The sequence below is a fragment of the Alosa alosa genome, chromosome 11, assembly GCF_017589495.1.
Source record: "Alosa alosa isolate M-15738 ecotype Scorff River chromosome 11, AALO_Geno_1.1, whole genome shotgun sequence".
Taxonomy (NCBI): domain Eukaryota; kingdom Metazoa; phylum Chordata; class Actinopteri; order Clupeiformes; family Clupeidae; genus Alosa; species Alosa alosa.
The window spans coordinates 3,191,798-3,211,620 of record NC_063199.1 but is presented as its reverse complement, the minus strand read 5'-3'; the positions used below and the strand labels follow the sequence as shown (position 1 = coordinate 3,211,620).

Below are 19,823 nucleotides of genomic sequence, written 5' to 3'. Positions count from 1 at the left end.
ATGTCATCAGTCAAAGATATCAATTCATTCATCCTCCAGGAACTGCCTGCACACTCTCGCTACATGTGGCCGGCCATTGTTGTGCACCAGGAGGAACCCAAGGCCCACTGCACCAGTACAGGGTCACACAATGGGTCTGAAGATTTCATCCCGATACCTACATGTAAGAGCAGTGAGGGTGCCGTTGTCTTGCCCGTAGAGGTCTGTGCGTCCTTCCAAGGATATGCCTCCCTGGACCATCACTGGCCCACCACCAAACCGGTCATTCTGGATGATGTTGCAGGCAGCAAAACGTCTCATGTGCTCAGAGTGAACCTGCTCTCATCTGTGAAAAGCACAGGGCGCCAGTGTCGAACCTGCCAATTTTGTATTCTATGGCAAATGCCAATTGAGCTCCAAAGTGCTGGGCAGTGTGCATAGGTCCCTCTAAAGGCCATCGGGCCCTCAGGCCACCCTCCTCACACCATTCACACATTTGACCTGCTGGAGGTCATTTTGTAGGGCTCTGGCAGGGCTCCTACTGTTCTTCCTTTCACAAAGGAGCAGATACTGGTCCTGCTGCTGGGTTAAGGATCTTCTACCACCCTGCCCAGCTCTCCTAGAGCAACTGCCTGTCTCCTGAGTCTGCTCCTGAGACTGCGCTGGGAGACACAGCAATCCTTCTGGCAATGGAACGTATTGGTGTTCCATTCTGGAGGAGTTAGACTACCTGTGCAACCTTTGTAGGCTCCAGGTACTGGCTTATGCTACCAGTAGTGACACTGACCTTAGCCAAATGCAAAACTAGTGAAAAATCAGTCTGTCTCATTGTTGTCCTATAGTACACCTGTTGCTAATTTCGTTGACATCAAAGCAGGTGAAACTGATTCACAACAACTGATTCATTATTATGACCACCGCGCAGCGAAGCATATAGGTTTAGTCATTTAGTCATAGTAAATTACTAGTAAATCATAGTAGATTTTTTTTTTCGCATGCAATTTTCTGTCAAGGATATCCAGGACACTGAAAGACCGGGGTACACGAAACTTGGTGGGCATGTAGCCCCAAAAGGATAGCATGGAACCATTGTTTTTCGTTTTGATCTGTAGCCCCCCCACACACACACACACACTGGACTGGACCCCCTGAGAGGAGGGTAGGGCAAACACAGTTTTCTGTGAATATCTCGAGAACCATAGGATTTTAGCCTATAAATCTAGACGCACCCTAGCGGCTAGTCTAGCAACTCTCCGTTGGCTTGTAAGCTGGAAAAATTAAACTTCTATCAGGCCAATCAAATCATGTATAGATGTTAGGCGGGCTTAACATAATGATTAATGGCAGAGTTGCAACAGTTTGGCTTGAATTTCCTGCTACTTGAAAACAAAGAAGATGGATATTGCTGTTGTCAAACAGCGTGACACGAGTTAAAGGAAAATTCCGGTATTTAGCACTTTGAGTCCCTTTTCTGGTTTGTTTTGGATGAACTTGAGTGGTGGACACCGAAATTTGACGATTGGTCCTGTCTCGACCTTTCTTACTCGTTTTGAATCGCCTTTGACTTGTCAGAGTGGCTGCCAAATGGCATACTGTAGGCTACTCAAACATGTCCTAAAACAACCCTTAACGTTCGTTTTCAACTGTGCAACTCACCGAGTGGTTAGTGGTGTTCGTTGATGTTCCAAAACAAGTAGCGTAGCGAAATACATTTTCTGTCGTGTTTCATTTGGCATTTTGTAAAATCCCATTGATTTCTGTTGGAAGACTCATTGCATGTTGATTTAACTGCGCCACCGTCTATGCTTCAGGTTCAAATATTGAGCGGTTGTGAATAATTCCACAATAGCAAATAAGACGGCTGGAAATCATACATTGCACCGATATATTTGCTTTTAATAATCAACGATCACCACTAACCACTCGGTGAGTTGCACAGTCTTTCACAGTCTGGTGCAGTCTGGTGCGCTCTGACGAACACAAACTCGATGAGAGGGTGCTCTGTGGTAGTGGGAGAGGGGCATGAGAGTTGTAAACATTTAACATCTTGGCCCCTCAATGTCAGACTTGCCAAATGCAGTCCCCTCAATTTGTCACACTTGCCAAATGCAATTGCAGGTATGCAGGTTTAGGTATTTTTGTAGAACTCTAGAGTCGCGATGTATTTATATGTTACTCTGCTATTGTAAATAGCAAACTTGCGACTTATCCCCCCTGTACACAATGTAAATGTTTTTTGTTGTGGAGGTGAAGGATTAACAACAGGCAAAAACTATCTCCAAAGAGTCCTGACAAGGTAATGTTTCACGATTCACACGAGATTTGGCGGGCCGCCGTTCTTGGAAGTTGCATGGCTGGTTTTCACGGTAGGGACTTGCTACGTCTATGCTGTAGCTATGCTAGGTGAACATTTCCCTTACTACAAGTTTGTTTATGAAAACAAAAGATGGTGTCTCTGATTGGAAATCAGACAAGTGTCTCTGATTGCTGGAAAGTGTTGTCTATAGCCAGTAAGGTGTTTGCCCCCAGCAATATGGCGGCCGTGTTCACCTATTCCAGATAGTAGAACTTGACAGACTTTTGTGCGTCCTCAGGATGGGGTCTCAAGTCCATGTACAAGTCCATGCAGCACTTAACAACAGATCACAGCGGTGATGGATCACTGTGCCGCCCTCATTCCTCTGTAATGTCAACTGGTGATGGTTTTCCTGTTTGTATCTGTGTAATGTGATACGTGTGCTGTTTGTGTACTGTTGTGATATATGTGGGTGGGGTATGTGGTGGCAGGGTGGTGGGTGAAGAACCGTAACTGTGTGTATCTATGTATTTCAGGTCTGTGAGGCTTGTATGGTATGTGAAAACAAATTTCCTATGTAAGGACAAATAAACTAACTAACTAACTAGCGTACCAAGTTTGGTTTCGATATGTGTACGCATTGCTGAGATATGAGCCTACTTCCTGTGATTATAGCACCATACAGTGGTCAAACTTTACCAAATTTCTTGAGCCTCCTCCTAATTGGGTCCTGAGCACATGTACTAAGTTTAGTCAGAGCCTGTTTACGGAGAGCCGGTTTACTCCCTATTAACTCCATTGTACCTGCAATCTGTTGTAGTTCAGCTAGGGGCGATCGCGAATAAGTGCAAAAACAATGGGGGTCTATGGAGCTAGCCGGCTAAATGTGTCAAATTGATTGTGTATTAAAAAATATAAAATAAAATAATAATAATCAAGATATACTAAGACAGTGGTTCTCAACTGGTCTGGCTTTGGGACCCACAATTTCCCATGTTCATAAAGTCGCGACCCATATATTGTAGCGTTCAAGCCAATGGATATTGTGAGCTACGGTAAGCGAAGTGCCTGTAGGCCTACTTGTTTGGAACATGCGGATGTTTGGCATTAGCCTACATTTGTGAAGTCTTCAACTCTTGATGTCACCTTTCAAAGTACTCGACAGGTATCACTTTGACAGGGGTGCCTTGTTTCCATGTGGCATTGTACTGTAGTTTTGATGGTTTCATGCTCTCATGTGCCAGCCATCTACTGCACACCACACAATGGGATTTTTTGTCCTATTTTGTCCTCAGTTTAAGTGAATCCATATCCGAGCCTACTGTAGGCTACTTCAAATATTCAGAGTAGCAGCCTACTTGCGTTTACCACTAAAATTATGTCTAACATGACCTGTCACATAAACATTGTCTATGTCCATGGCAATGACTGATATGTAGGCTACGAATAAAGTTGATCAAAATAAAGGTTGAATATTAGATCTGATAAGGTAGCATTTTAAATTGGCGTTTTTTTTTATTTATTTTTAACCACAAGCTCTGCGACCCACCCAAAACTGTTCCGCGACCCACTTTTGGGTCCCGACCCACCAGTTAAGAAACACTGTACTAAGACACATGCACAGTAAGCGGATTATATCTTTGTTGTGTTAATCATTATCAAGATTAGCCTGTCACTGATGTCCTGGCAGTGCCACACTTTCCATTTTATTCCCTGACATACCATTGGTTCCATTTTATGGTCTAAAAGGGGTCTAACGAGATAAGATTTATTGCTACAATTATTTCATATGTTCAAGGCTCACACTTGATTGTGTTTGAACCCTTAGCCATGTCACACTTAAACAGTCACCTTTGTCTATGGCACAAGTGCAGATACTGCATAATCTTTTGACTCATGGTGTACTTACAGTCTTTCTGTCAAAGCAGAGATTGCTTGCCTCTGTGCATTGACATCTAAACATAGCCCTGTTTGCAATTGTTTGTGTGTTGTGTGTGGAGAATGTTTTGATTTTCATTAAAAGCCTGAAATGTGCATCTTACTCCGGTAGCATGGATTCTGTATCCTGATATGGGAGCCAAAACGAAAAATGGAAATCAACATGTATTCTGCCATATATATATAAAACACAGGCAGTATGAAACGGGCCTCACTGATGGCTTCAGGTGTCTATCTTTCATATCACTGCTGATGATATCTCAAATTTGATGAGGCTGAAGGCTGATGAGTGTAAAAAGCCCACATGTTCAGGTTAATTAGTGACTAACCATCATGACGCAAACTTGAGTTGTCAGAATTAAATGTAATGCCCTGGGTCCCTAATGCCCTGCAAAAGGAGGAGAATGCCCTGCAAAAGGAGGAGAATATTCTCTATTTTCCACTAGAATATTCTCACTATTCCATTCTCTATTCCAAAAATAGTCTCTACATCCATGCTGACATACAGAAATCTTCAGTTGATAAAAAAAAGCTATGTGTATACGTGACCCACGTAGTTCTTTTCATTATGCAAAGTGCAAAACAATGAATGTAGCCTCTGATTTGCCCAGAGTTTTTGTGATCAGAATATTTAGATTCAGGAAGATGATCCAGTGCAAGATAACATGTAGGTTGCTCATCACCACACAATACACTCCCTCGCTCTCACACCAACCTCGGGTGGGAAGCACCTTTACAGCTAAATACTGTACATGTACCGTGACTAGTGTGTAGGGTGTAATACCACACTCAGCTTTGGGACACTGCCTAGCGGAAACAGTTTCTGACGCAGCAGTTTTCAGATGGCCCTTCATATGGCGGACCCTCCGTGTGAAAGCACAAACGGAGTGTAAGTGGCTAGGGAGAGGGCCAAGTCACTCGTTTCAGAAAGGCCTCTCATTTCTCATCTCTGTCTCTCCTTGATTCCTCTATCCTCTTAACATTCTTTCCTTTCTTTCTTTCTTTCACAAAATTAATTAGGAGGGGTTAGGACAGGAGGAAGGAAGGAAAGGAGGATGGACAAATAAAGAAATAAGATACAGTACAATGAGAAATGAGTCTACTAACCAGGTAATATGTCATGCAGCTAATTGTCTGTTGTCCTCATCAGCATATCTGTGATATTTGGGGAAATGTATTTGGTGTTCATGATTTTCATGATTTCACTTTTCATGATTGTCATTAATTTGATGTGATTATCTTTTGTTGCAGTTGTTTCACATTTGGTTTGACACTTGTTGAGTTCAATCATCCAAGTTACAACAAATGTAGCAGATATTTCCATAGTCTGTTCAAAACTTTAGATGAAAATTTGCTGTTTTTAGACAAAATTATACATTTGACATTGTATCTAATCAGAGATATTTAGTGATGGGGACGAGACCGCCTATGCCGAGTCCGAGTCAAGACCGAGTCTTTGAAGGGTCGAGACCAAGTCTGTTGGTTTTCAAATACAGTCGAGTCCGAGTCAAGACCGAGTCTTTGAAGAAGCAAGTCCAAGTCGAGACCGAGTCCTTTAGGAGTCGAGACCGAGTCGAGACCAAGACCATAAAAAAATTTCAATTTTAATATTCATAATTTAATATCACCCCAGTTAATAATCAACAGTTAGGCCTACAGACTAAGCTAGATTGGGAATTGTTTAGATGAGCAGTCTTAACGTCTTAATATGGACTATGCTGACCTACAGACACTCACCGGCAGCAGAGCCATAGAGATAAATAAATGGCTCTGACGGCAGTATCTTTGCATTGCACCATGGGATGTCATTTTCAAATAATGCCAGTCAACATAGCATTTTATTATTATTGTTGTTATGTGTTGTCTGTTTTTTTATATGAACATAAAAAATGCGTTGGTCTCGAGGACTCGGTCTGAAATTACAGTCCTTCTCCTCCCACTGTGGTCGAGACCGAGTCAAGACCGAGTCTTTGAAGGAACGAGTCCAAGACGAGACCGAGAAAGCAGAAATTGGTCTCGAGACCGGACTCGAGTCCGAGACCGGACTCGAGTACTACATCACTAGAGATATTATTCTGGCTTTAGCTGATTTTTTTTTTTTTTTATTTATTCAAAGTTTGTCATATTTGCATTGAAATACACACATTTAGTAGTCTTTTTTGGTAGGATATCATGTTACTGTTTCAGGTACTGTATCTTTGTATTGGTGTAGAATTAATGGCAAACAGTGTGATAATCAGAGGTAACAAACTACACAACCAAATCCGGCTTTACCTGAAGAGGATGGAAAATAAAAAATGTGAACATGAATGTCTTCCAACTCTTGCTTTCTTCTCTCTATTTCTCTCTCTATCTACCTCTCTTCTTTATTTGTCCATGTTTCTCTTACTTTCTTTTTTTATTTATTTCTGGTCTCTTTGTCTTTGCCCCCCCCTCTCTATTTCTCTCTCTCTACCTCTCTCTCTTTCTTTATTTCTCCATCTAACATGTCATCATAGTGTTCTGTTTCTTTCTGTTCTCTGATTATTTCTCTCCACTGTCCCTCTCTGGCTTTATCTCTCTTTGCTGTGCTGTAGAGAAGCCCAATCGCTGGGCACCCTGTCTCTGTTGTGGTGTATGTGTATGTGTATGTGTGTGTGTGTGTGTGTGTGTGTGTGTGCGTGTGTGTGTGTGTGTGTGTGTGTGTGTGCGTGAGTGTGTGTGTGTGTGAGAGAGAGAGAGAGAAAGAGAGAGAGAGTCTGGAAAACTCGGATGGGAATATCAGTGAGAATGAGCTCCTCAAACACAGTCCAAGGCACACGTGACCTCACACACTGAGGTGTTTACTGTGGGTCCACAGCTGCACTTGTCTGATACACACACACACACACACACACACACACACACACACACACACACAGTGCCAATCTAGTAAGAAACAGATCAAAAGACAGCAGTAAACATTGCTTTGCTTAACCTATATGAACCCTGTTGTGAAACTGAAATTATGTGGTGTATGCATCCTCTCCTGTCCTTTGCCTGTTTGCAAAACAAAGACTTTCAGAGATAAGTCCATGCCCCAAAACATAACTTACATGACTAACTCCCCCATACAACCTATCACCACGCTGTGCACCCTCTCACACAGACACAGAGAGAGTGTGTGTGTGTGTGTGTTCTGGGAGTGTGTGTCCTTCTGCTCCTCATCACTGTTCTCACATTTGGTTCTCACCTTCATAATTTCATTTGAGCATCGACAAGTCATTGAGGCAACTTAATCTGTTTGTTAGAGTACATTTATTTCAAAAGATCATTCAGTACAAATAAAATCAGCAATACAATTTACTCTGAGATATTGGATAACCTTATTCAACCTAAAGCAAAATGTAAATGCATCTTATATAGCATTAGTGTGGTTACCTTATTTAGCAATAATATTATTGATTTTGTGGTCTAAAACTAGCTAGATTTCTCACAATTGTCTTGTGAACACCATCATCAGAAAATAAGGCACTGAGAAAAGCAAACTGATACATTTGGTGAAATATTTTGCAAAGTATATGTGCGATACTGGATCAACAAGATCATTGCCAGGTTACACCCAAGAGGACATCAGCCCATCACAAAAGTTAAACAATGAAACAACAAATTAACAATCATCACAATAATTTGTATTCCTATAATTTAGAAATGCAAATTATTATTAGATCAATTATAGTTTTGCTTCGTTTGATTAAGCACTGTTTTGAAATATTTTGTGTGTGTGTGTGTGTGTTAGAGATGCGCGGATGGGTTATTATTTCAACCGTAACTGCATAGCAAAACTTATCATCCATCCGCACCAACGTTTTTTGACCAATTTTCAAAACCGCACCCGCCCGCCATCCGCTGGTTGTTTTAATGTATATGGGTGATGCGGCGCTGCTGACATGAGGCTAGAAAGCTCTTGTCTGTTCTAGAAAGACTGATCCAATGCAGCAAATATATTAAAAGGCTAAAGTCCTACACTGGCTATGTTGTAGCCTATCCCCAGAATATCAGCAGCAAACTCAGTCTCTGTCTCGCAAAACAGTAAAAAAAAAACATAGCCTACAATTTTATCATTGTAATAAAAAATGCAATTTGGCACATCATTTCAACATGCTGCTATTTAGCCTACTAATTAATGCCTATTGTACTTTATTTTTTGCAAAAAGAAAGAAATCTTCAAGTCATTCACATTATAGGCTACGCACTGTCATGTCAGGGTGACACTATGACAAGCCTGCTCTGAAGACTCCCATTCATTTTGACTGCATGGGAAGACAGCGCAATTCATTTTATACCAGCAGGCCGATCGGACAAACTATGGCGCCTCAATATTGAAACGCAGACTCTATTCATTCCGAAAGTCCACCGCACAACAGTGCAACGTGCATGTTCACATTTTTAGTAACAACCGCAAAACTCGACTTTGGCGGAAAGCTGAAGGTGATTGCTGATAGGCTGTCCCAATCAGTGGCGCCTGCACAATCCAATCACGTTTGAGAGGGAAACAACAAATTGAGGGTTTCCTAATTTTTTTTTAAAATGCGGTTAACGGGTACTCACGGTTATGGATAGAAATGTAGTGGAGTAAAGAGTACAATATTTTTTCTTAAATGTACTTGAGTAAAGTCATGAGTACTCCCCAAAAATGATGCTCAAGTAAAGTAAAGATCCCTGAAAATTGTACTCAAGTAAATGTACTCCGTTACTGTCCGGCTCTGACTATAATATTAACCAAATTGGCCACATTATAACACCTAAGGAAATGTTATGCCAGCTACCATGCCAGACTTTAAGTGATGTCTAACCTTACAAACCTGTAGTGATAAGAGTGTTCATATTGGGTGTTTACAGTTACTAGTCATTTACCAGAGTTTCTCCCACTTGCAGTTGGTGTTCTTTAACACACTGCTGAGTGCAATCGCTCCAGTGGACCCTAGGCTGTTGTCACTCAGATTGATCTCTCTCAAGCAGGAGGTCGCCAGGTTTTCTACCTTCAGCTCAGAGGAGATGAGCTCACAGGTCTTCTCTGTCAGTGTGCAACATGCAAGACTGCAGAGACAGGCAATGGAGAAAGAATGAGACAGCATTGGGCTAAATTGACAAAGAAATATACAAAGGTGATGCTAGACGCTTTGTACCTCATATGCAAAAACAATGCGACTGATTTCAGCTGGTATTCTGTCTATGATGGAGTGGAATGGAAATGTCTAAGTGACCCCAAACTTTTGACCAGAAGTGTGTATATAATATATGTAGATGATGTTGAGCTCTGTTCATATCATCTAGTCATCTACTTGGATATTGTGATTAGGTGATGAACACATATCTGTCATAAAATGAAATGTGCATTTGAGTAGGGAGAGGTGTGGCTGAGAAACCATGGCCTTCACCAGTTGCTCCTCCTAACCTCAGTCTCTCAGTCTTGCTGGATGCGTCCACTACAGCCACAATGACAGCCTTTGCTCCAGAGTCCAGTAGATAATTGTAACTCAGGTCCAGCTCTCTCAGGTGACACTTCTCAGACTTAATGGCCACGGACACAACTTTAGAGCAGCTCGCATCTTTCAGCGTGATCCCACATTTCTTCAATCTACATGGAATTTGAAATTGCGGTTACAGGACATTTTGTGTGGTAAATTAAACTATTATCTCAATATGTAAAGCTAAGAAAGATACATATGCATATTATTCAGGCACGGCAATGATGCATGGATACAAGCCCCATATATCTTCTCAAAAAATATCTTAAAGCTTTGCACTTTGGGCTTTTACCAATATAGTTTTTCCCATTAGGATTGAGAATTACAGTACGTCCCTCTCAAGTGATGTAATGTTTAGACCTACATAATATCCCAAGACTTCCTGACTTAGATGATTATACTTCCATCAGATGTTCACTGACTTACATTAACTTCTCCAGTGTGCAGTCTGCACTTGCCAAGCCTCTAGAGAGGAGCTGCTCCACTCCGGAGTCCTTCAGGTTGTTGTTGGTCAAATCCAACTCTTTCAGGGTTTGAGACTGCAGCAGCTCACCGATATACTGGCCACTCCCCTCTGTAATGTTGCAGGAGGCCAGTCTGCAGTAAGATCAGTATTACAGACTGTTAATCTACTACTGCATATAATAACAATAATAATCAGTATTTCTGATTTTTGAAAATAAAAAAAAATGTGTTCTTCAAAGGAACATGGATGCTCTTGCATTCAAAAACCAGCTGTCAAGGTTTAAAACAGTGTAGGTTGCTAATGATGAGCAATAAGATTCAATGGTAATAGTTAGCCTAGACCTACTTAGTAGACCATAGTTTCCCAACCTTGGGGTCGCCTGAAATCCAAATGGGGTCGCCTGAGATATCTTACAATTGACCAGTACATTACATTAAAATACACATAAGGGACTGTTCGTTATTTACTTAAGGGGCCACCAGAGGGATTTGAGTGCTTCAGTCAAAAGTTGCATGACCCTCCCTTGCCTGCAAGAAATGTTTCAATGACCCTCGAACAGAATTTTCAAAAAAGACACAACCCTCCCCTGCCCATTCTCAATGTCTTTAGTTAACCTACATGTATTTAAGTTAACGGCGTGGTTGTCATGAGAGCACAATTCATTTGCGCTTGCATAGTGTTCGGCTGTATGTCTACGTGCGCACCTGCCTACCATCAGGCTACTCAGCTATGAGTAGAGAATTTCCCGTGTTTGTATATTCACTCCAAGTTGGCCTACCATAACTTACCAACTCTGCATTGTAGACCATAAACTGGCTATTTATATTTTTCTGTGAAATAACCAAATGTATTTGTTCAACTTTATGAAGCTTTATGAGTTACGCACTAGGCTACTTGGAACGTAACACATTTTTGTTTGTACAGGAGAGAGAATGACAGCAATTAACAAATTGCACTTGTTGATAGTGACCAATAAATACTATATATTTTTTGCAACCAACAAAAACAGAAAGGATGGAGACAGCAAAGCTATTGGTAGATATGCTTGTCAAAACGTTAGGAGCTAACGTTACATCAAATATCATTTCTAACCTCATAGAGTTGTTCAACACACTCTCCTGTACACCATAATATTTTTTTTACCTGGTTTAGCCTTCTTGATTAGAAACTTTTTACAGATATGCCTGGAGCATTCAGCACATGGCCATTACTGTCAGCCATGTTGAATTGATGATGTCATCAAGCAGTCAATATTCCAAATATAAGATGATACATATTGTTAATATATTGCAATGGATCTATTAAAACTGCCCTCAAGTGGATTTGGAGTATATTAACATGATAAACAGAGTTAATAGTTAATAGAAATCAGAGTTAAAGTTACTGTCCACATATCATTGCGCATGAAAGGGCTAGGCTACTCTGCAAGAAAGAAGGAAATGACGGGTAAATGTGGTGTGCAGAGGGGTTCCCAAAGTGTGAAGACTGAGACTGAGAGTTACATGGAAAATATGCACCAAACAAGCCACTTTGCTGAATAAAAAAGTTGGGTGACCCCCCAGACTAAAACAAGTCGGGTGACTCTCCCCTCAACAAAGAATAAAAAGACATGACCTTCCCCTATTTTCCTTCAGTGGTCCATTCCATAAATACCAAACGGTCCCTAAACTCAATTAAAAATATGAAAAACCCCATGATATCCCAGTTAACTAACAGATCCTTCATTACAATTGAGATAAGTAAAAACAAGTAACAAGTAAAAACTGTTTGAAAGTAGCAAAACAACCAGACGCGCAAGGACATTTGGGGGAAATCAAAGTTCCACTCGTCTGGATGTTAGAGGAGATATAAGTTGCACTCTATCGCTACACGTAATTGATTGGGGTCGCCAACATTTCATGACATAAAAATAGGATCACCTGCCAAATAAGGTTGGGAACACCTGTAGAAGACGCTTTTATCCTAAATAAATGAATCATTGATATCACAATATTCTCAATGTAATGCCATGCAATGCTGATTGCAAGCAGCAATGAGACGGCCAAGCAGTTAAGCAGTTGAGCAGGAGTTGAGATTGAGATTGAATTGGACTGGACTGGACTGAATTAGACTAGATTGGATTTGACTGGACTGGACTGTATTGGACTGGACTGGACTAGATTGGACTGGATTGGATTGGGATTGGGTTTGGTTTCAATACATGAAAGCGTTGCTGAGTTATAAGGCTACTTCCTGAGATTAAAGCGTCCACCTAATGGTGAAAATAAAAGTGCATGTAACAAGTTTTGTTTCGATACGTGAAAGCGTTGCTGAGCTATGAGCTTATTTCCTGTAACTGTAGCACCCCTTTAGTGGCCGAAGGTCACCAAATTTATTGTGTGTCCTCAAGATGTGCTCCTAAGTCCACATACCAAGTTTGGTTTAAATTAGCCCAATTTGGTGACCCAATTAGGAGTAGGCTCAAGAAATTTGGTAAAGTTTGACCACTGTATGGTGCTATAATCACAGGAAGTAGGCTCATATCTCAGCAATGCTTACACATGTCGAATCCAAACTTGGTACATGGACTTGGGACCCCATCCTTAGGACGCACAATAAATTTGGAGTGTTTTGACCACTAGGGGGGCGCTATAATCACAGGAAGTAGGCTCATATCTCAGCAATGCTTTCACATATAGAAACCAAACTTGGTATATGGACTTGGGACCCCATCCTGAGGACACACAATAAATTTGGTGACCTTTGACCTCTAGGGGGGCGCTAGAGATACAGGAAATTAGGTAATATCTCAGCAACGCCTTTACGTATTGAAACTGGTATAAGACTCGAGACCCCATCCTGAGGACGCACAATTAATTTGGTGTGCTTTGACCACTAGGGGCGCCATATTTATTAACACTTTTACCAATTGAAACTAAACTTGGTATATTTTAATTCCAAACACAAGAACAGCTACAGGCCAAAATGCATATTTGTGCAAGTACATAGACTCATGTCCCTATGGGGAGGACACTCAAGAATTGTTGTGACCTTTTACCTCAAGGAGGTGCTGCAATTGGCAAAAATACATTTTGGCCTCTAGCCATACCTGTCAACACTCCCGATTTTCCCGGGTTTCTCCCGTATTTCAAGATCATCTCCCAGCACCCTCCCGTTTTGTTATTTCTCCCGGAAAACTCCCGTAATTTGCATGGCCATCAAACTTCATTTTAAAATCATTGATCCATTCAGGTTGCCAGGTTGTGTATGAAATACACCCTACACATACATGATCACTTAGTTTCAATTTAAACTGTTTTGTCAAAGGCTAAAACCTGGCAACCCAAAACCCAAATAAGGAAGCGGGTGCCTTCTGTGCAGCCTGAGTCTCGTCGTAAGCAAGCAGACTAGTTAAATGGCCTATTCCAGAACTAGCTGTTGTGAAATTGTTGGGAATTTAATTGATTAACACATCACATAAACTGAGTGTTGTTGATACACTGAACTTCTTCCCTCGGAACCAAATCTGACAGCAAGCAGCTTTGGAGTTTTGGAAGTAGGCTGCAGGCAGGCAGCTGGATACATAACTGGCATGCGTAAGGTAATGGCAAGGTAAAAACAATGACCGAAATGCAGTGTTGAAACACGTGTATGAAACGTATTAAATATGCAAACACAGATCTGGTATAAACACTGCCCCCCCCCCCTTAATGTTGAGAGGTATGGTTATGGTGTGTATGAATTACAGATTGCACAGTTTGTTGCCACTTACTTTGCTCGATTTGACATTTTTACCACTGGGATCAATGTTGTCACATCTGCATCTGATTTCATGTAGTCCTTCATTTCAAACACCTGTTGAATTCCCTTATGTGTCTGCAACAATACGATCAGATCCTGATCCAGGTTTTCTGATATATTGTGACGGATGCACCTTTTGATTTTCTCCAGCAGAGAGTCGTCATCCAGTTCGTGGAGACATCTTAAGAGTATGGCACTGATGTGGTGTACCTTCATATAAAGTCTTTTGATATATAGTTGATCATTTTCTCATTGTCTTCCTTCAATGCAAGTGTTGTGCTTTGTGACTGTGACTTTGTTATCCAACTCATGAACTTGTTAACAATATCCTGATTCAACTTCTCACAGAGACCGAGGAAAAATATCACAAAAGTGTCAAGATGTCCTGTTTTGGGTCCTTTTTTCTTTAAGACCCTTTTCACTGCAGACTTCTGGACATCAAACAATGTTGGCTTTGCTATCCATTTCATACTAGTTGGTTCCTGAATTAGATTCTTCTTGTCACATGCAAATGATAAGATCACATACATAGCTGCAAGAAACTCTTGAATGCAGGGATGAAAAAAACAAAACCTGGTTTCACTGCTCTGTGTGTCTGACTCTGGGCATATCCCAGAAAATTCAACTAAGCCATCAGCCTCAATGTTACAGTCTTTCAGATTATTTTCATCAAAGTCTTTTTCATCCTTTTCGAGTAGGTCCCATGCAAGCTTCCCCAGGTTGAGTAGTATCTTTTCTTCTACATTGGTGTCTGCTTTTTCTTTCAGCTGGTCGATGTGCTTGTACAGGAATTTTCCTAATAACCCAGTCCAGCTTCTGAAGGGCTTTTTTGTGTCTTGCTAGCCTAGAAATCTAGACGCGCCCCTATTACATTTGCTGCCAGGGCTAGTCTAGCAACTCTCCGTTGGCTTGTGAGCTCCAGAAATCGAAACTTAATCAGGGCATTGAAGAGTCGTTTGGTGGGCTTAACATAATGATTGATGGCAGAGTTGCAACGGTTTGGCTTGAATTCCCTGCTACTTGAAAACAAATATCCTATTGCGTCCTATTGCGTGCAGAGTGAAAGACAACTGATTATCCCACCCCTCGGACTGAGGACTGCGAACGGTGAGTGCCCAGACCCTACATTTTAATGTGGGTCTGGCTCGCCAGGCTAGTGTCTTGCAGCACCTTGGACAAAATCTGCCAGAAGGCTGGGATGTCGCACAAGACACTGAGGGATCTTGACTTCTGCAGGTATGAGATCACCTCTTCAGCCTTCCCATCATGTCCGATATGGATCTTTTTGAAATGCTCCTCCTTTTGTTGGTCGTTAAAACCCTTCAGCTCAGTCACCATGTCAACACTGTCACGAGGAAGCTTACTGGCTGCTGCTGGTTGTGAGGTGATCCAGAGGAGTGCACTATCCAGAAGATTTCCCTTGAGGAGGTTGACCAGCAGCTCATCCACAGAGGCTTTAGTCTCTACATTATTAAAGACCTCACTTTTGGAGTCAAGAGAAGAATGATACTCATTTAACCCATCCAAAATAATGACTGTCTTGTTTTTAGGATCGAGGAAAGACTTGTGAATATTAGGGAAACAATCTTGAAGCAAGACGTGTCAACATTAAACTCAACATTTTGAGAAGTTAGTTTGGAGAGAGAACGACCGCTCGGGACGATTGAAAGGGAGGACTAGGCCTAATGAAACAATGCAACAAGTGCAACAATAATTCAGAGTGTTCGAGTGCAAAAATGATTAGACATAGGCCTATATCATGTGGACAAAACATAGAACATATTAACCTACGTTGCTCAGCCAAATACTTGGTTAGGTTAGGTCCTTATCACGGAGTTACAGGCGATAAATGCGATGGTCAAAAGTAGCCTAAACGTCATAGCAGTTTATTTATTTATTGTAGGCCTATTATTAAAGTGTTGTTTTTCATCTAAAGGTTCAACTTCATGCTTATGCACTAGAGGCATACTAGGCGCTCTCCCCAATCCTAGACTTTCACGTTTCTTTGTTTGTAATGGATGCTAAACAGCCTATTGCTGAATGTCTATGGAGGGACGAATGAAGCTGTCCTCCCGACCACTGTAGGCTAGTAGCCTACATGCACACATATGTACACAAAGTGCATAAATAAAGTGCATGCACACATATTCTCTCACGGGATCAAAATAGTATATATGCTTAGGCTATACCTGTGTTTCTAGCCTCCTATACGTATTGCAGGTGAGACATGGAAAAGCAGTTTTAGAATAATGAGTTTTGCCATGTTATCCTATGGAGAGTGACGCCTGTGGGTCATAAAGGGCAGTTACTTGGATGTGCAGTGGCCTTAACCACATAAAACAGAGTGAAATAACATTTTGTATAGAAACATTATATCATTGGATACATATATTTTTCTAGCTATTTAGCCTAAACGGCATAGTGCATGGTATTTCCATAACCGCGAGACAGCACTTCACTTCATTTGAAGCCCATTTTTCATGTAACATATTGTGTATTAGTGTTGGCTACATAGCTTAAACTGTGTTTAAACAGTAGGGCCTATTGTGAGTTTAATGTCAGCATGTCGACTTTAAAGTCGACACGTCGAGATTAAAGTCGACATTAAATTTCAACTTTATTCTCGAAATGTCGAGTTTAATGTCGACATGTCGACTTTAAAGTCAACATGTCGAGTTTAATCTCGCCATGGCAAAAATATTTTTTCTCTTCATGTGTGGCCCTAATACTCCGTCGTACTGATGTCATGTAACTGAAGCCGCAAGATTGTTTATTTTATTGTCTATGGGGTTAGCTGAAGATGGAGAGGAATGTGAGGAGCTTGTAGGCGAAAAGTTTCTGTTTAAAAAAGCTGCCTGATCAGTGATCAGTGGTGCCGCTACCACCACACGCATCACGGTAGGGCACCAAAAGACAGAGGGACCAACATTTAGGCAATAAATAGTAGCTTTACTGCAAACTGGTTTTCACTCTTGTTAGAAAAAGTTTACAATGTCAACATGCAGTAACAGCATGTTACATAAAGATTATACTTTTCGGGTCCTTTCCATTAAAATCCACTTGAACGTATCGTATGCTACTCCATTTAACGAGCCTGAGCGCACATGAGAGGGAGAGAAAACGAGTGGCAGGTTCCAGCTGGCTTGTCATTGTTGATGATAATTGATATGTCCTTTTTAATATAAGAAACTTATAAAATGAAATCATGAAGGCAAAAAAAATTGTGGAAATTCTGATTTTAGAAAGTTACCAGCCACATTGGCTGGTGATCAAAAAAGTTCATTTAGAACCCTGTTCCTAACTCTATAGAACCAAAATATGAACACTATGGTATGACTTTAGCAAAAGCCTGAGGTTAAACTAAATTAGCTTACGTAAGCTAACAGGCTAACGGTATAAATTAGTTTTACGGGTGGCAAATATATCAGACCAGACACTATTAATGGTTATAACAATGGTATTATATAATCTACCCCTGTTGTTAAAAACCTTGGCATTCAGCTTGACTCCACCCTTATCCTCATATCAGATCACTCACTAAGACTGCCTTCTTTCACCTCCGTAACATTGCCCGCCTCCAACCCTTCCTCTCTGTTAGTGATGCACAGACTTTTCGTTCACTCCTTCACTATGTCCCGTCTAGATTACTGCAACTCACTTTTCCTTGGTCTCCCCACTAAAACCCTTCAAAGACTACAATATATTCAAAACTCTGCAGCCAGGCTCCTCACCCATACCAGACGATCAGCACACATCACCACCATTCTCCATCAACTCTCATTGGCTACCAGTTCCGTCCCGGATCAAATACAAAGTACAACTACTCACCTTCAAAGCCCTCCACAACCTTGCTCCCCCCTACATCCGCAATCTCCTGACCCCTTACACTCCTTCCCGCCCACTCAGATCCTCTGACCAAAATCTCTTGGCTATCCCCCGCTCCAGACTCACCACCCTAGGTGGCAGGTCCTTTAGTGCCTTGGCCCCCAAACTCTAGAACTCCCTCCCCCAACCTCTTTGTGCCTGTCCCTCTCTTCCTTTCTTTAAAGCACATCTCAAGACCTTTCTGTTTAATGATCACTTCTCCTCCACACCCAACACATAGCTCCATACAGATAACTTGTCTTTGTTGTATTGTATTGTTTGTTTGTTATTGTGTTTCCCTGCCTTTGTCTTTGTTGTATTGTTTTGTTTGTTTGTTGTTGTGTTTCCTTGCCTTCCTACTAAAGCGACCTTGGGTTTGAGAAAGGCGCTATATAAAATAAACGTATTATTATTATTATTATTATTATTATTATTATCAGATAATAAATTGTTTATTTCTCATCTCAAATCTGCAAATCTAAGCAAAAGAATGCCATCTTTGTTTACTTTTCACAGCTGTTTTGGGTAGGAGGGAGCATGAAGTGTGCATCAATGCTGCCTCCAAAAATGACAATTTTTCAATCAATCTAAGATATCTTAGAAGGCAGCAAAATTACTTTTTTGGTTTCGAACTGCACTTGCTGCCTCACTCCCCAGATATCTTAAAAGGCAACAGTTTTTCCTGTTTCGAACAGGAACACAAATTTTCACTTGTGGTGATGTTGTAAACAGGCCTGATGAGGCTTGTTTTGAGTTTATGGAGGCATGCATGGCACCTTTGACATGCGCGGCTCCTGAGGTTTTTGTTGAATCCCAACTGAGCACATCTCTGCAAATTTGGGAGGGGTGTGACACTTCTGAGGCATCTGATGAACATGAGTTTGACCTGGCTGATTCATGTTTGCATATTTTGTTTAGTGAACTTGAGATGGAGCCATGTTCTGAGGATGTCTGGATAGATGAGGTAATTAATGAGTTACTCATTGAAGACATGGACCTCCTAGTCGAGGGTCTGGATATTACCTTGGAAGAAATAAAACCTTGCCCTGCAGGTGAGTTACCTGTGTTAGCTGTGGATGAGGCTTCAGAGGTGCCATCCACTTTGCCAGTGCACAGTGGTAAATCGGAAGATCATTGTGCTCAAGATAAACAGTACAGGGCTACTTTTGGTGAATGCTCTGAAAATGACCAGGGGTATTACAGACCACTTGGGCAGCAATCACTTGACTCTGTTAATCAGATTTTTGGGGAAAGCCCATGGATTGGAACCAGTTTGGGGGCTAAAGTGCCTTGTGGGTTTCTCCCTGAAGCCTACTCCTGTAGAAAATATCAGGGCTTTTTGAAAGCCATTGGAGCCATGCTGTTGCAGGATGCGGGTCTGCCATCCCTGGTATCAGGTGTAGCTGTCCCTAGGAGTGGCTCTTTTGGACCATTTGATGAGGTGACATCTGTGGTCAGGATGTATGCCTCTTGCCGCCTGATGTTTAGGAGCTTTGTGCTTCAGCTGCTGGTGCTGGGCATTCAACATCACGCTCACATTGGATCTGTTGACTCTCTTGCGTGACTTGAATTATGTTGGTCTTGGTCATGGATTTTGTGAGGTCTTGTTCTATTTCCTCAAGGTTACCCACAGTTGCTGTGGATGTCCGAGGGAATAGGTCTCTTCTTAGTTCTGTTTTAAAGAACATGTACATTTTGTAAATAATAAAGAAAATTTAGGAAAAAAAAAAACACAAAAAAATTATGAAAAGAATATAAAAATTATAAAATAAGAATATTTGGTGGTGTTAGCTATTGCATTTGTTTTGCCATTGTGTTTTTTTTTTTGAGGGGGGGAAGTATGTTACGGTAGGTTAGGGTCACATTGTAGGGCAAGCACTGACTTACAGGCGGGGTTTCAGTGATGTCACTACCTGTGGCTAATTGGTAAATTGAACACCTGTCGTAACCTTTTGAGGAGAAACTGGGCAGCAATTCGTTATGCAAGGCCCAGCGGGAGCTGTGGCCTGTT

General features: G+C 41.3%; 1 protein-coding gene across 1 annotated transcript in view; it reads right to left on the bottom strand.

Annotated features, from left to right (window-relative positions):
- Positions 1 to 8,808: 8,808 nt before the first annotated feature.
- LOC125302903 (ribonuclease inhibitor-like) overlaps positions 8,809 to 19,823 on the bottom strand; it is a 28,016-nt gene continuing 17,001 nt past the window's right edge. Inside the window, exons 5-7 of the mRNA XM_048256246.1 lie at positions 10,129 to 10,276; positions 9,630 to 9,812; positions 8,809 to 9,271 (exon numbers count right to left, since the gene is read on the bottom strand). Of these exons, the coding sequence (XP_048112203.1) occupies positions 9,085 to 9,271; positions 9,630 to 9,812; positions 10,129 to 10,276 (518 nt within the window). The 3' untranslated portion in view covers positions 8,809 to 9,084. The remainder of the gene's footprint in view (positions 9,272 to 9,629; positions 9,813 to 10,128; positions 10,277 to 19,823) is intronic.